Source organism: Phalaenopsis equestris, unplaced genomic scaffold (assembly GCF_001263595.1).
Source record: "Phalaenopsis equestris unplaced genomic scaffold, ASM126359v1 Scaffold000297, whole genome shotgun sequence".
Taxonomy (NCBI): domain Eukaryota; kingdom Viridiplantae; phylum Streptophyta; class Magnoliopsida; order Asparagales; family Orchidaceae; genus Phalaenopsis; species Phalaenopsis equestris.
In genome coordinates, this window is record NW_018164739.1 from 2,880,856 (window position 1) to 2,898,700 (window position 17,845).

The window sequence follows — 17,845 nt, forward strand, 5'->3', positions numbered from 1 at the left end:
GGTTATTATTTTCCGGCCATGATTTTCTCGGCCATGATTTTCTCGTCCGTCGGAAGGCCGGTTGATCCGGTGATTTGGATTGTTTCGGGGTGCAAAATCGTTCAGGTATCTGTGCTTGTTCTTGGAAATCACTGGAAGATCCCTCGAGCGAGGGAACTTTTGCGGTGCGTATCTGGTAAGGACAAGTGATTAGCCTTGAACTATGTTTGCGCTGATTTTTGTTTTCTATTTTTTTGCTTTTTGGGTGATTCTTATTTTAGGTTTTTGAATTCACAGCCACTAGGTTGTGGATCTGAATGTTTTTCTGTTTGAGAACATGTCGTTTAATGAGTAATATTTGAATATTTATCTTTTAGTTCAGTTCTTATAAGAAATCGCCAATCGATGTTCAGCTCATGTGGATCTTGATTTTTTGTTTAAGTTTGAGCACTAATGTGGCCTATGATAATGGATATCTTTCTTATTTTGATCATTTTCTAACTTTATATGGAGCAAAACTGTCTTAGGTGGAAAATCTGTACTCGATCGTTGGTTTTCTTGATTTTTTTTGTTTTTTTTGGTGTTAGTTTTTGCTTTTTAAAAGCAGGCTGGTAGCTAGAAATCTTCTTTTACATGCATATGCATGCTTATTTTTATTAAATGTGATTAAAGTTACCATGGATTGTTCCATGCGGTTACTTGATTATTCAGGCAAAAGTTGTCAATTATGTGGTTGATTAAGGTCTAAATTTTGTTTTATCTCGTTTACATGTTATCTATACGAGTTGTTGTTATTACTGTCTTGAGAAAATATTCCATTGCATTTATTTCCTTTCAGTATTATGTATTTTTGTATTTTTAGTTGCATCATATTTGCTTTTGCATAAAAAAAATTGTATTGGGAGCTCATTACAAATTTACTCATGAGGCATTATTGTTATTGTAGCTATTATATATAGTTTTTTAAGCATCAATGCCATATAATTGTTTATGTGACTAAAGATTTGAAATGTTTCAACATGACATCAATCAAATTGCACAAGATTATAATTTGTACTTGAATGATCAAATTTATCGATATACAATAAGCAATTAGCCTTTTAAGCGAAAAACGACCATTCTCTTATGTTGCTTTTGTAATGACATTATATTCTGTTTTCTTCTCTTCAATTACAATATCTTGCAATCAATATCTTGCAATTCATTTTATTCTATAATATAAAAGCTTTTAAGGATAATGCTTCTTGAATTATGATGCTAATTTGGTCATGCAGCTAGTATGTATTGATTGTTAATATGTTATTAATTATCACAATATAATTTCAATGGATATTTTTAGTTAAATTTTAAAATCTCGTGTGATATTTTTGACCCATGGCAATTTATATGCTGTTAGTGGCATATATCTAAACTTTTGCTTCTATGTCGGAACTTGCTCACACACTTTAGTTTTATTTTATAAGTGATGAAATCAGCCCATGAGAATTTGTATTTTGCTGCAGTTGAGCTCCTAATATATCGACCATATTCTCTGCATTGTTAAATATCTTTGTTAGCTTTAAGTTTTAAATCCTGTAAAATTTTTGATAAAGTTTCATTACTTAAGGGGTTCCTTAAGATACTAAAAAATTAGATGCATTGCTATAAGGTGTGATTTTCTTATTACTGTGTATGAATCGACTCTCAACATTAATATTATAGGCAATGTTAGGTATGATAAATGATAAGTCAATATGAGTTTCTTTTAAGTATCTGGTAGGAGGTTTTTTCTACTATAGCTGTCATCTGGAGAATCACAAAGTTTTAAATTTCATTGGACTCTTGATTGCGTTATATTTCAACTTAATTGTTTCTTTCAACATGTTTGCTATGTTTTTTGTTGTATAGGTTTGCTTTTCAACTTCATTTCTTTCAATATGCATGCTATGTATTTATCTTGCAATATGAATATTTCATATCGGGATTGTGCAATGTCAATGTCATCAAAATATTTTATCATACTTGATTCTTTGACGTCAAATTTTGCTCCTTCTATCCCAAGTCTTATTTTTTTCTTTCTTTTCACTATGATGCCTGCTGACATAATTCATTAGGGTAGAGTTTATCACTGAAGTTGTGTGCTTACACAAATAATATAGCATTACTTTGGTGAATCTTTTGAACTGTCTTTGGAGATTGCTTCAACTCATACATTTTTTTTTGCTTTACAAAATTTTTGTTGTATTCGAGCCACTTCATTTTACAGTTAATGTGTTACAAGGCATTTTTCACGTTGAATTATTTAATGTTCCAGTTCCTGAGAACTGCCAATGATAAAAGATCTCTAACAATTTTCATTTTAGCAATTGGAACAAGGATTTCAAGATAAGCAATTCCATATGATTGTGTGTAGCTTTTGACCATTAATTTAGCTTTAGCATATTCAATTAATTATAATGATTGTATTTTATAGTTATATCTCACTTATTTCCTTTTTATTAATTTTATGAATCAATTATAACGTTTGTATGTTTCCTTTTTTAAGAGATTTCATCTATTCTTGATAGTATTATTGCAATGCTCATTGCTCAAAGCTTAGGGATTGTTTTAGGAATATAAATAGCATCTGTACTAGTAATAAAGTTTGGTGATTATGAGAAATACTTTTGTATGATAAAAATAAATATAAGTTGCATTTGATTGAAATTCTTACTTTTATTTGTAGCTTCAAGGGTTCCTTCAGTGGATTCAACGATAGGGATTAATTTGTTTTATCTGACTTGCTTAGACTGAATTGTTTTTTTTTTCTTTTATAAACTTAATGATTGTAGAAATGGGTTCCTGTGTAAGCTTGATTTGGGTAAGAGTGATTGGTTCTGTAATAGAATTTATTTGTTGGGATGTGGGGTAAAGGACAATTTATGAGCAAATAAATTATTTGTGAATGATAAGGGTGTGTGGGCACGCGCACATGCCTGTGTAAGTAGCAACAAATTAATTATTATTTTAATTGATGTTAGGTGTAGATGTTGGTCCTCAGATCTTACAATAAATGAGAAAAAATTGAAATTAATATTTTTGTGTCACTTATTGAAAACTTTTTGACATATTTGTGTTTTGCTAGTTTAAAAATATCACAATAAATTCTTCAATATCAATTTCTGGAATGGTATTGGAGGCGTGATTTTGAAAGAAACAAATGGCGTGGAACAAGATGTAGGCATTGAAACCATAACGTTTTGTTAAACCAATATTAAGATTTTTCAAATAAAATATATTATGATCGTGTAGATATTTCTTGATCATTGGATTTTTCAATGTGGTGGAGAAAATCACTCTTTTTAACAACTTTGTTCGTTTTCCTTATGCTCTATCCCTGAATGACACAATGCGAAGTTTTAAACACAACATTGTGCTTAGAATTTGTAGATTGCTTTTAGATGTATGTACAAGCTGATGAACCTTTTAATTACTTGGGAGACATTCTGGAATGACTTTTTTTTCAGTAATAGCTGCGAAGGATCTATCAATAATGATCATTTTTTGTTGCGAGGATTAGCGGTATATGAAATAAATTTGTGTGAGGAGTTTGTTATCTGGGATGTAGCTCCCAAATAAGTAGACTAGGGGCTAGGATTGAGCATCTTTGGGATTTTAAAATCATGAGAAGAGATGACGCTTGAGAGTGCTAAGAATAAGTAGTTGATGTGTGATGTTGTTCTAGTGATAAGTGCTTGTCTTTCAATCTTTTTTTTTTACTTCTTATTATGGTGCTTGAAGTACAATTTTGGACATTACCCTCTTCCATAAATGTTATATATGCATGTTTTTGCTCTTTTATCCACTTTGGTTGTGTTGTCCAATTTATGTTTTGTGGTCTCCCATGGGCATCCAATGCATTTTCCTTACATTCGTGCTTTAGAAGCACGTTAACAAGTGGGGTCGGCTATATGAATCCTTTTTCTCCTTTGTTTTATTGAGTCACATTTTCATTTAATTCTAATAAATTCAGATCATTTTTTTATACAACTTGCCCAAGTTTTTTTTAATGTCTCTCTCTTTCCTTTTTAGCATAAGTCAAATCCAAAACATCTACGCTCTTAACTGGGTTAACGGATTATCAATGTTTAATGTGACCAAATCGTCTAAGACAAATCTCTCTAATCATGTCTGCCACTGGAGCTACACCGACCCTTTCACTGATATATTCCTTTTACACTTGTGTCTAAGTGTAAGGCCTCTCGTCCACCTAAGCATTCTGATCTCCACAACACTTAAATTAGTTTTATGTTTCTTTTTTATCGGCCAACTTTCAGCACTATAAAGTATTGTGGGTCTCACTAATATCTTAGAAAATTTCTTTAGTTCTAAGCGTATTTTTTTTTATCACATCCTTCACTTTAACCAATCAACTTGAATTCTACTAAATGAAAATTAGCAATAATATTAAGATAAGAACTTGGAATATGACTCCACTTTCTTCATTAGTCATTTTAAAATCATAATTACAATAAATATTTCTAAAATTTTCTACCTTTATACCAACATGTCCATTGTAATATCCTCAAATAAATTTTTTTAAAGACATCATTTGTATTAATTATTTGAGGTTGTTACAAAATTTTTCTTCTGAGCATATATTTAAACTTAATTGTAGAGCTTTAAGAATCTTATTATCAACAACAACCTTTGGTGTTATAACTATATATCAAATTCTATTGATTTTTTATAATATTATCTTTCAACTTCTTATCACTAATTACACTTACGCCATTTCTAGTATGAATCTTACTTGAATATTATATTTTTAAAGCTTAAGCTATCAATATTCTTGGTCTTTTTCCAGCCCAATTAGTTTTTTTAATGCATGGGATATTTATTTTCTTTGAATCTTAACATCTTATAATTTAATTAATTTATTTGTGAGAGTACATATAATATTAGTTTCATTAACTAATTTCTTTACCTTGCTTATTTTCTACACCTACGCCATTTCTAGTATGAATCTTACTTGAATAATATATTTTTAAAACTTAAGCTATCAATATTCTTGGTTTTTTGCAGCCCAATTAGTTTTTTTAATGCATGGGATATTTATTTTCTTTGAATTTTAACATCTTATAATTTAATTAATTTATTTGTGAGAGTACATATAATATTAGTTTCATTAACTAATTTCTTTACCTTGCTTATTTAACAGTACATCCGGGCGCAAATAAAATTCCCCTTGCACACTTTTTACTTTATTTAGGTTGTACAACACGTCGTTTCTAGGAGACGCCCTAATATTTACATATTGATTTAAGAGATTCATGTCATTATTTTTTGATAAAGAACTTCATGTTGGTTGTCGACTATCCAACGCAGCGTTTTACTTTTGACATATGAGGCTTTGGAAGCATATCAATGTTTTGTGTTTGCTTGCTTGTGATTCTAGCTGGGAGAGGGTTTTTAGTTGGACTTTTTCTGATGTTGGTATCGTTTATCACTAATGCGGTTATTTCCATGGGATTTTTGGTATTTATGATTCCCATTCTTTCTTCTTTCATTTTAATTATTACAATGATTTTATTTAATGATGAGGACTTCTGTATCATGAGAATTTGTACTCTTTGATGTTCATAATTAATATTAAATATTGCAAAAGGAATCATTTATTTAATTCTTTTTTAGCTAGCCTTTTCAGGAGAGACCATTTTTTTGCTGCAGTTCATTTAGAGGCGTTGTTAATTATTATTATTATTTTTTTGGTCATAGGCTTGGTGGTAGATTGGGATATTTTCTCATTGGTCATTCTCCTTATTTTGTGGATGAGATATTGGACTTGATATAATCGATTTGGGCAGCTTCATAGTTTTTAAAATATGCCTAATTTGTCATATCCCTCGTTACTTTTGCTGAATGAAAGAATATACTTGTATTACTTATCTCATCTCATCTCATATTGAGTTTCATCACTACGAAATCATGATAGATTCTTCTTATCCCAAACTTGAACCTCATGATGGTGTTAGCCAATTGTGATGAATTGAACCTCATGATGGTGTTAGCCACTTGAATGATAGATTCTTCTTATCCCAAACTTGAACCTCATGATAGATTCATCATCATGATGGTGTTAGCCAATTGTGATGAGATTATTCTTTCCATTCAAATAATATGTTGAATGGATGTTTTTTAGCAAATTTTTCATTAGATTTAATTTAATGACTTCTATTTTAAATGAATGCTCTAGGCCAATGAAGCACCTATTGTTATTGTACAAACAAACGAAAACTATGGTAGTAATTTTTTTACAATAGAAAGGAAAAAAATAAGACTATAATGATGAATGTTAGAACTACTGAGAAAATTGGGTGAAAGGAGTGTAACAATGAAGGCTGCTGCAAGTCTGCCTCAATATACTGATGTGTGTTACCTCTTTTTGAGCGTTTTGATGTTGTCATTAGAATATTTCTGATGAATTAAAGCGCCCACTCATCACCCCCATCCCAATGTGTTTTATTTAATTTGGATCATACAACTTATAACTTAATAATACTTTTAGTTCGTCCTTAATACATCTTACTATTTTTTTACTTCGTCTGTATTTTGTAGGCTGTTAATTTAGGCATTAGTGTTACTATTGTTTCGTAGAATTCCACCAAAATGCTTGCTCAACGAGCTTGATTTTCATTTCAGGATTCAGTTTGTTGGAACATATTTCCTTTCCCTGTCTGCCAGATGGGGCCATTGAACTCAGATTGCGTGTCCGACACAAAAACAAGATTTGTGAAAAATAGTAGCCAGTCATTTGCTTATGTTGAAGCCATCTGTCCTCAGCCTCATCGTGCTGTCAGCTTCCCTTATTTTATTGAAGATCTTAGCAGATTCAGCCCCGTGCCCAAGAGGTATATCTTAATTATGTTGTTTGACCAAGATTCTCTCTCCTAATTTTTGTAAATCATGTATTTTTTTTTATTATCACGGTGCTTGGTCTGTGATCTGTGATAAGGTTGCGGTGCATATTTCTATTTGTTTTATTTCTTTTGGATATGGCCATTTACATTTCATCTTAACTTTTTCAACTTTAGCTTAGTTAGCTCTCCTCATTTGTTGACGTAGTGGATGTGATTCCTTGTATTATCGGAGCATGATAATCTTTTTTCCCCCCTGTTTGGTTGTGTATTTGGTTTGATGAAGTGGCAAATATTGCATGTTATTTTATTTTAATGACTGTTTAGATTCAAAGTTTAATGTAGTCTCTTAATTTTGGATAGATATGCTTTATCTTTTATACTCTTTCCATAGGAGTGCATGATGACACCATGCTTTTGGTAGCAGGACAGCCTTTAAGTTCAATATTACCGTGAAGGGGATTAGGACTTAGTTTTACGCTACAGTAAGATTGGAAGCAGAGGAAGTACAGTTAGTGGAGATAGGTCTCAGTCCGTGCATGGCACCGTGATGCTGGCATTTTTAATTCTCTCTTTAGAACACTATTGAGTTTTTTTTATTTTTTTAATTTTTGCACTGTTTTAGAGTTAACCCAAACCACGACTCAAACGAAACATCTTTATTGTTGATTTTGAATGAAGTACAACACGAACTCTTGGACGAAAAATAACACGAACATGTGAAATGTAATATAAGAAGTAACTACTCAATAAGTAATAAAATAAGAAGTACAAAAGGCCATGGACAGTGTTGGATAGCGTGGGAGAGCGGCAAAGAAGTAACCAAGGAGATTGGGGAAGAGTCAGCAATGGTTGGACGATTATCAAGGTGATCTGTAGTGTTTGGAGTGGCGTTGGGAGGGCCTAGAGTGGTTGGCGGTCTACGGTAAGAGGCGTCGAAGGGGGAGGCAATGGCGCTGCTATGAGGTGTTGGAAGGTGTTGTGGCATACTTAGAGGTGTAGGAAGAGGGTGCAATGTTGGATGTGTGAGCTAGGATCGTGCGACTTGCTGGAGGAGGCACAAGAAGAATGCGCTGCGACCAGAGTATGATTGGGGGAGTCGGAGGGTGCCCAGGGTGCTGGAGCAAGCGTATTAAGGAATGGTGGTCTGATAAAGTAGAGTAATCACCACTTTAAGTGAGGACCACCTTAAGTGAGGTAGAATCAGAGCACCACTTAATTGTCAGATATGTCCCTTACACTGGAAATGCCAAGAGGCAAACTTGAAATTGAAAGTTAAAACAAGCTCCTTAGGACCTATGTCAAACATATATATAAATAAAGGGAAGAGAGTAGCAACTAGAAATGGTGTAAGATATGAGAAAGAAATTGGGAAAATGACAGGGATTGAAGTGGAGTGATGTAGGCGAGATTGCAATGGCTGGGAGGCGGGCGAAAGAATAGGGCACGAGAAGTTGGTCACATGAGAAATTAATCAAGGGGAATCACACTCCTTAAGTAGGATTGGACCTATCTTGGTCCTGCAGGAAGGTTGGACCGGTTCAATTGTCATGCTCGGTCGACAAGTGTGAACAACCCATGCATCAATCTTTTGGGGTTGGAGGAGCTTCATCACTATTGGATGAAGCTTCTAGTTCTTCGCAGTAGGGTGTGAGATTCATGACATTGAATGTTGCTAAAATTTTGGGGTTGCCTGGTACGTCAATTTTTTACGCATTGTCGTTGAGCTTCTTAAGTATGTATAAAGGCTCGATGGCTCGGGATTTGAGTTTCCCTTGTGTTCCGGCTAGAAATCACTCATTCTTAAAGCAGATCCATATAAGGCCTCCTTTAAAGGATACATTTTTTTGGGATTTGTTAGTTGCTTGATATTTTTGGTTTTGTTTAGAAATTGTTTCCCCAACTCTCTAGTGGAGTTGCTGAATTTGGTAAGCACCCTCTGTGGTATCCTCAATGATATCTGTTGGCGGAATCAACTCAAATAGTGTGATTAAGGTGTAATCTTAGTAATTTCAAACGACATGTCCTGTGGCCTGGCTTGTTGATCTATTGTAGGCTAATTCAACTTGAGCGAGAATAAGATCCCATTTTTTTAATGTTTTCCCAATGAAGCATTGAAAAAGATTCCCAATGCTTCTATTAACATCTGAGGGTTTGCTCTAGAGGGTTTGCTAGAAGTGGCTCAAGAATTTAATTTATCGATCAGAGTAATGGTCCTGGGAATGCCGTGAAACCGAACGATCTAGCGGAAGTACAAATCGACAATATGAGATGCATCTAAATTCCAATAGCATACGATTAAATGTGTCATCTTTGAGAAACAATCAACTTTGACCATGACAGTCCTTATTTCTTTCTGTGTGTGGTAGTCCTAGGATAAAGTCAATGTTGACATCGACCCTAGGCGCTTTAGGGACCGGTAAAGGTGTGTACATTACAATCTTGTATTTTGGTTGTGTGTTTTGGCGACATAATAAATCTTACATTGTCGGGCGTGTCACTCCACATCTCATGTTAGTCAGAGCCAAACAAATGTTCTCACTAGTACAATAGCTTCGTCTCTGCCAAAATGGTCTTGCTAATTTGCTATCATGGGTCTCCTGGATGATGACTTCACATAGCGAGCATTAGGGAATGCATAATTTGTTGTGGCGGAACAATTAGATGCCTATTCTCTAGAATTGTCCGTGAGGTTTTTGCTGACATTGTTACCAGATTTCTTGAAAATCTTATTCTATCTCGTATAAATCTTTTATAACTTCAAAGTCTACCATGTGTTGATCAATTGGTGGCAACGACATAGAGTGTCCGTGACGCCGTTTTGATTTTTGACTTTATGTTTGAGTACGAACTAGATGAAAGTTAAGAATTCTACACGGGTAGCGTGGTGCTCATTGAGTTTATTCTGACTGTTTAAAAATTCTAGAGCTTCATAATTCGTGAAGTGAGAGAACTCGGTTGTGACTAGGTAATGCCTCCAGTGTTCTAGAGATCTAATAATGACATTTTTTGGGAGGTGGAGTATTTTCATCGAGTCTAATTTAGTTTTCACTGAAATAAGCAATTGAGTGGCCAACTTGACTTAGTACAACGCCAATGCCTATGCTGGAAGCGTCACACTCGACCTCAAATGGTTAGTTGAAATCATGTTGGGCAAGAACTGGGGCTTGAGTGACCTTTTCCATCAATATGTCGAAGTCGGCCTTAGCTGTGACTGTCCATTTGAATTATTTTCGTTTCAACAACAATGTGAGTGGGGCGGTGATAGTGTTGAAGTTGTGAAAAATTCTTCGTTAAAAGGAGGCTAGTCCCAATAATTGTCAAAGCTCGATGATAGATGGCGGTGTGGTTTAGTGTACAATTGCCTCAATCTTTGTTGGGTCCATTTGAATCCTCGCGCTAGACACTACTTGGGATGGGGCACTTGTTCAGATCGTAATACCTCGAACACCACCTGTAGGTGTTGCATATGGTCTTCTTCAGATTTATTATAAACCAAAATATCATCATAATAGATCACCTCGAATCTCCTAATATGGGCTCGAAAGACTTGATTCATTAGGCGCATGAAGGTGCTTAATGCGTTGGATAGGGTGAAAAGCATGACCGTCCATTCATAAAAGACCATCTCGTGTCTTGAAGGCGGTCTTCCATTCGGCTCCCGATCGCATTTTATTTGATGATATCCACTTCGTATGTCAATTTTTGAGAAGAAGTTGGTGCCATATAATTGATCTATAAGTTCGTTAAGCTGTGGTATGGGTAATTGATATTTGATTGTAATTTTGTTAATGACACAACTGTCAATGCACATCCGTCAGAAATCATCTTTCTCGGGTACTATGAGGGCAGGAATAGCACATGGATTGGTGCTTTCGCGTATTAATCCTCTTAACAAGGTCCTGCTCCTGACGTTGGAGTTCCTCATACAATGTGGGTTGCTATCAGTAGGCGGATCTATTTGGTGGGACCGTCCCTTGTATTAAGGTTGATGGTATGTTGGATGTCACGTAATGGAGATAATTCTTCTAGGAGATCGTGTGTCATGAGAACGTCTTGGAAATCATGTAGGTTTGGTTTAAGTTGTGTGGGTATCTTATTATCCTTGCTGGTACGTTCTAAGAGGAACAAAGCTAGTGCCATTGGCGCATCGCGAACTGATTGCAGGAAGGTGGCTTGTGAGATTAACACGTTTTGGATGTTGATCGTGGCCCTCACATCTTTTACATGCAATAACGTGGTGAATTTTCCATCCTTCTTGAATATGTATGTATTCTTGAAGCCATTGTGCTACATTTTTTGGTCGAATGACCATGGTCTCCCCAAAAGAACGTGACATGCGTCTAATAAGACAACATCACGCCAAACTTGCTCTTGTAGTTGATTGACGATCGAGAATTCGACTAAGCATTGTTGATCGACGCGAATCTTGTTCCCTTTTTTGAGCCAGATGAGAGAGTAGGATTGTGGGGATAACATATAGACTGGTGCTTTCGTATATTATTCTTCTCTTAACAAGGTCTTGCACATGACGTTGGAGTTCCTCATACACTGTGGGTTGCAATCAGTAGGTCGGTCTATTTGGTAGGACCGTCCCTTGTATGAGGTCGATGGTATGTTGGATGTCCTGTAATGAAGGTAATTCTTCTAAGAGATTGTCTGTCATGATGTCTTGGAAATCATGTAGGAGTGGCTTAAGTTGTGTGGGTATCTCAGAATGCTTGTCGGTACTTTCTAGGATGACTAGAGCTAGTGCCATCGGCGCATCACGAACTAATTGCATGAAGGTCTCTCGTGAGATTAACACATCTTTGATGTTGTTCGTGTCCCTCACATCTTTTACAAGCAATAATATGGTGCATTTTCCATCCTTCTTATACATGTAGGTATTCTTGAAGCAGTTGTGCTAAGATTTTCTGTCGAATGACCATAGTCTCCCCAAAAGAATGTGACATGCATCTAATGAAATTAAATCACACAAAACTTGCTATTTTAGTTGACTGATGAACGAGAATTCGACTAAACATTGTTGATCGACGCCAATCTCGTTCCCTTTTTTGAGACAGTTGAGAGAGTATGATTGCAAATGTTTTTGTGAGGCCAAACGAAAGATGATGTGTCGTAGCCATGAAGGGATTCTTTCGGGCTCTTATTGGAGAACCTGTCGAATGACCAATAGTTTGCCTTTGTCTTCGGAGAGGGGTAGTGTTTCTTCCGAACCATCCTCAGATTGGTCTTCTTCAACTTTCTCAGCTTCCTTGATGACACCTTCAGTAAACGAGACAATGCGGGTGGTGGGGCAATTGGCAACGATTTGACCATACTCGTGGCACCTAAAACATTTTCGTGCCAAAAATGTCCCAAAGGAACTTCCCTTTTCGGGTATCGTTTCGCTAGGGGTGGTTTTCGCGTTGCGTGATAGTGACTTGGCTAGCTTTCGACGTGGTATTGTTGGTGGATGTGGCTTGTGGTGATGGTTTGAGCGTTGATTGCTGTCATAATGAGTTTTAAAATTTGGTTTGCTTCTGTTGTTCTACTTTTAATGCGAGGGTTTGGACATTGTTTAGCGTCCTGTATGGCTCGAGGTGTACAACGTTGCTGATGACAACTTTTAAACCTCCAAGATAGCGGGCGATTGTGTGCTCCTCTTGCTTAACCAGGTTGCACTTTATCTGTAGATGATCAAATTGCGTTGTGATTTCTCCATTGATGTATCACGCTGCTTGCAGGTTGTGGAACTAGAGAAACATTCTGGAAATAGTGGGGTGACATGTATGTTTTTTGAATTGACTTCTTCATTTTTGTCCACTTAGTGATCTTGTCATCGATGTTGTGTTGTTGTCGTTGCAAGCTGTCCCACTAACAACGCACTTTTCTTTAATTTGATAGCGGCAAACTTAAACCCATTTTTTTTCGGGTATCTTCTTGTAATCAAAGATGCATTCAATAGCTTACAGCCAGTCGATGAAGTCATCAGGGTCCATGCATTCGTCAAATTCTAGTAGGTCTGTTTTGATGTTGAAATCCCGATGGGTGCCAAACGTGGGCTTCCCTAGTGGTCTCTTGTGATAGTGAATGCCAACATGGTGTGGATGATATTCGTCATCGCAGTTTTCATCACCGTGAAACTGATTTAGGTAATCGTCGCATTCTCTTCTTCGACTCTCGATGTCACGGTCGAGAGTAACGTCACCTTGAGTCTCGTCGCCCGTTTCGGCCAATCTTTGTTGTTAGTGACGAACCTCTTGTTCTATTTCTTCACATATCGACATGGCAGCGTGAACGGAAGGGTTTTGGGAACGAGATTAGAGATGGAAGGAGAAGACAATAAGAGAAAGAAATAAGGGAAGACGAAAGGAAGAAGATTTTTTTTTTTTTTTGGGTAGATTGGGTCGGGGCGGATGTTAGGGCTGGGCTCGCTCCGATAGCAAATGATTCCAGAGTTAACACAAATCATGACTCAAATGACATAATTTTATTGTTGATTTTGAAGAAATTACAACATGGGCTCTTAAAAGAAAAATAACACAAATATGTGAGCGATAATATAAGAAGTAACTACTCAACAAGTAATAAATTAAATACTATAAAAGGGTAGGAACAGTCTTGGACAGCATTGGAGTGTGATTGAAAGGTCACTGCGGAGGCTATGGAAGAGTCAACAGTGGTTGGCCGATTGTCGGGTAATAAATTAAGAATGACTGCTGCGAGGTGCTGGAAGGTGCTACGACCTCTAGTTAGAGAGGTGTAGGAGCAGGGTGCAGTGTCAGGAATGACCTTAGCACCTTGTGGCTTGCTCGAGGAGGCGTAGGATGGAGGGGCTGCGATTGGAGTACGACTGGGGAGACGGAGGATGCTTGCGTGTGTTGGAGAAAGTGTAGGAAGGAATGGTAGTTTGGTAGAGTGGAGTAATGACCACTACAAGTGAGTTACAACCGGAGCACTGGTTACCGTAGGATACAACCATCAGAAAGGAAATGCCAAGAGGCAAACCTGAAATAAAAAATCAAAACAAGCTCCTTAGGACCTAAGCAAAACTTGCATAAATAAGGGGAATACGAGCAGCTAACAATGGTAAGATCTGAGAACGGAATGACAGAAAATGATAGGGATTGAAGAGGGGCGATGAGGAATGGCGGAAAATGATAGGGATTGAAGAGGGGCGATGGGGGCAAGATTGCAACGGTTAAGAGGCGGGCGAAAGAATTGTGCACATGAATGAATTGATCTCCGGAGAAAAAGGCCAAAGGGAATATCATATGCCTTAAGTAGAAATGGATTGGTCCCGATCTTGCAGGAAGGTTGGACATGTTCATTTGTCACATCTTTTATACTCTTTTTATAGTGGTGAATGATGACACCATGCTTTTGGTAGCATGATTGCTTTTAAGTTTCAATATTATAGGGGATTATGACTTAGTTTTACGCTGTAGTAAGATTGGAAGCAGAGGAGCACTAGTGGAGATATGTCTTAGGGCATGTTCAGAGGAGCAGTTTCAAAGCTGTTGCAGAAGAAATTGTTTTTCAAAAAACTGCGGTAACTATTATAAATTCATTTTATTTTATGAAAATCAAAACATAGTTTTTTTACAGTCATCACACATGAAGAACTCAGGTTGAAAAAAAAAAATAGTTATTTTATCAGAGAGATTTCAAAAAAAGCAGCAAGAAAGCAGTTTTCCGGACAGACCTGGGTAACGGTCTAAAAAGCAAAGCAGATAGAAAATTGTACCTGAGAAGACCTTTTATCCATGGATGTCACCACGATGCGTCATTCTTAATTCTTTCTGTAGAACACTATCATATCTTTTGTATTTTTATTTTGCAATGTTTTGAGCTGAAACACCAAATTGTTTATTCATTTTTTTTTTGTTTTTTCCCCTAAAAACTCTTCTTTCACATCTTTATTTTTGTTGGGAAATTCCTTCTATACAATTTAATGATAAAGCTTTTAATTGAATCCTGTGTAACCTATTTCAGCACTCTAGCGAGGAGCAGAGACAAAACGGGTCTTGAAATTATTGGTGTCGTCCTGAACAAGGTATATAATGGACAGTTATTTTATGTGTTTTTTTTTTTTTTTTTTTTTTTTTTTGGGTAATGCGTGCATTCTTAAATTCTATGCATTTACATATCCAACACCTAAGCTTTGCAATTTACCTTTATATACAGTGAAATACACTTTTCCATTCACATATAAGATGGCTTGTATGTAAAATTGAAGTTTAGGTGTTAGATATGTAAACTCTTAGGAAATGAGTGTCATGAATGTAAATCCTTTTTTTTTTTTAAATTATTTTTGGATGATTACCCAAGCTGTTTGTCTTTTGCAGGAAGACACAGAAGCAGGTGGTGAAATAGCTGAAAGCAGCGACACAGGTTACTTGTGTGGTTCGCCCCCTGCACGCACCCATAACCCTGTAATACATGATGCACAGTTTACCAAACACATGAATCCCATAGCTTCTTGCCCCCCGGTAACAACTAACTCTTCTCCAAGAGCTGAAAGGGGTTCGCCAAAATGCAACCCCACCATCAGCGGGAGCCCAAAAATTCGAGTTGAAGGTTTTAATTGCGGGAAATCTGATCCCCTATGCGTGGTTCCGACTCTCGCCTGACCCACCTGACCTTAGATTCTTAACCCCCTTCTCTGTACAGAGTTTTTCTCTATTTAGCTGAGAATATTAAATTCCCAGCAAATGCTTTTGAAGACATTTTTCAAGCTGTTGATCATATATATCTCTCTCTTTTGTTTCATGGAAGAGCTCGGTGATGTCTGTAGATATAGCTCATTTTAGTTTACTTAGGATGTCCGTCCCAATGAGTCGTTTTACTGTTTGTTTCGAGGCTTTATTAGTTTGGATTCCGGATTTGGTTGATCTAATGTAGACATCATCCATTTCGTGCATGTATATTGGGTATGTATATACTCAGTTCTTTTGTTCCTTTAAGAAAAAGTCTTATTGCTGCGAATCATAAATGTTGTGCGTCAGTGATTTGATCTATTTTTGTGCTCCCGATGTCTCAAGCATTAGTTTATCTTAATTTATCTTGCATTTGAGTAAATATGTACTTCCAAAAAACCTTGGAAAAAGAAAAAATCATGCGACCAAGCTTAAACAAAACAATTTGTTATGTAATTGTTGGTACAGTGGTGTATTCTTTTTTTTTTTTTTTTTTTTTTTTTTTTTAATAAGGAAAGATGAAGTTATAAAATTAATAATTATAAATATAGAATAGTAGTTCAACTTTCATAGTTGTATTTGGGCTATAATGATTATAGTTTTTGGTATTAATGATGATTGCGAGCCCTGAAGGCTGTAGTAGATTGTTATGAAGGCGATGGCTGAATAAAAGTGTTTTACACGTTGGCTGTATTAGCATTTGTTTGACACGGAGATTGTAGTTGAAAATTAAAGTAGTTGTTGGCTATATAAGGTCATGCTTGGTAGCTTCATAAGTGTTAGTTGATTAGAAGTACTTTAGTGGGAGGTAGAACTGACAGTAGTAATCACATATGACTTAGTTAGAAGTTATAATAGTAAATAACAACAAAGGTATGATGGGTTGCTACAAGAGTCTCAGTTGATTACAAAATACTATGATGATAATTGTTAGTCATGTAGATTGTAAAGGAGAGTTGCAATTGTTATTAGTTACATGGTTGTAGTGGGGAGTTGGAGTTGCAATTAGCGACATAGATCATAGTGGAGAATTAAAATAACAATGAGTTACGGGAGCAGGAAGCTACTTAATAAAGAAATTGTGTGTGTGTGTGTGTGTGTGTGATCATAGTGGAGAATTAAAATAACAATGAGTTACGGGTGCTCAGTCATGTAGGTCGCAGCAGGAAGGTACTTGAAATAAAGAAATTATGTGCGTGTGTGTGTGTGGCAGGAAGCTACTTGAAATAAAGAAATTATGTGTGTGTGTATAAAGAAATTATGTGTGTGTGTGTGTGTGTGTGTGTGTGTGTGTGTGTAAGCTACTTGAAATAAAGAAATTATGTGTGTGTGTGTGTGTGTGTGTTGTGTGTGTGTGTGTGTGTGTGTGTGTGTGTGTGTGTAAGCTACTTGAAATAAAGAAATTATGTGTGTGTGTGTGTGTGTGTGTGTGTGTGTGTGTGTCACGTCAAAGTAGGAAACAACACTTGTTAGCCATATAGTTCGTAGTTGGGAGCTGCAATAGTACTGAGCGAGATAGATCATAGTTAGTCATGTAAGTCGTAGTGAGAAGCTACAATAGTTACATATCACATAAGTTGTTGTGTGCTACTGCAAGAGTGTCGGTTAACCACATAGAATGTAGTAAATTATTATGCTGATAACAATTGGCCATGTAAACTATAGTGGAGAGTTGCAGTAACAATCAGCCATATAGATCGTAGTGGGGAGCTGCAATAACGTTCATTACTCACACAAGTCATAGTTGGTGCTAACCATTTGGTGTTTATAGCCCTTTTTTGTGGTTTTCATTATAAAAAAAGCACTTATCGATATATGACGTAAGGAGGAGACTTTAGGAGGTTGGATACAACCAGAACATTTTGAGTACAACAATTATAAGTAATTGTGTTGGGAGTTATTATTTGATCTCAGATTAGACATTATTCTTTTGATTTGGCATTATTCATTGCCCGATATTTGAGATACATCGTATCAAGTGTACGTTGGTATAACATATTAAAGGACGGTAGTTACGCCATTTTTGAGGTAGTTCATTATGTCGCATTCGAGGTACTTAATAACACATTTTTGGTATATTGTATACCATATTGGGGTACTTCATTTATACATGTTTGCCTAGAAGGGGGGTCAACAGTGATCCACAACTACGAAGGTTGAGAGTTATTTCAAATTTCAATTCATAACAAAATTAAAAAAGAGTTTTATTCTTCTTTCTCCCTCTCCCTCCAAGTGGAGAGATAATGTTTATTATAGAGCCTCGAGGAGGGAAATTTTCATTATTTGGCAGACAATCACTAGTTCGAA

At 36.1% G+C, this 17,845-nt stretch overlaps 1 protein-coding gene across 1 annotated transcript; it reads left to right on the forward strand.

Annotated features, from left to right (window-relative positions):
* The first annotated feature begins 66 nt into the window (after positions 1 to 66).
* LOC110025361 lies at positions 67 to 15,859 on the forward strand. The gene is made up of 4 exons (XM_020725804.1): positions 67 to 164; positions 6,640 to 6,848; positions 14,835 to 14,895; positions 15,188 to 15,859. The coding sequence occupies exons 2-4, from the start codon at positions 6,682 to 6,684 to the stop codon at positions 15,470 to 15,472; spliced, it is 513 nt and encodes a 170-aa protein (XP_020581463.1). The 5' UTR covers positions 67 to 164; positions 6,640 to 6,681; the 3' UTR covers positions 15,473 to 15,859.
* The last annotated feature ends 1,986 nt before the right edge of the window (positions 15,860 to 17,845 follow it).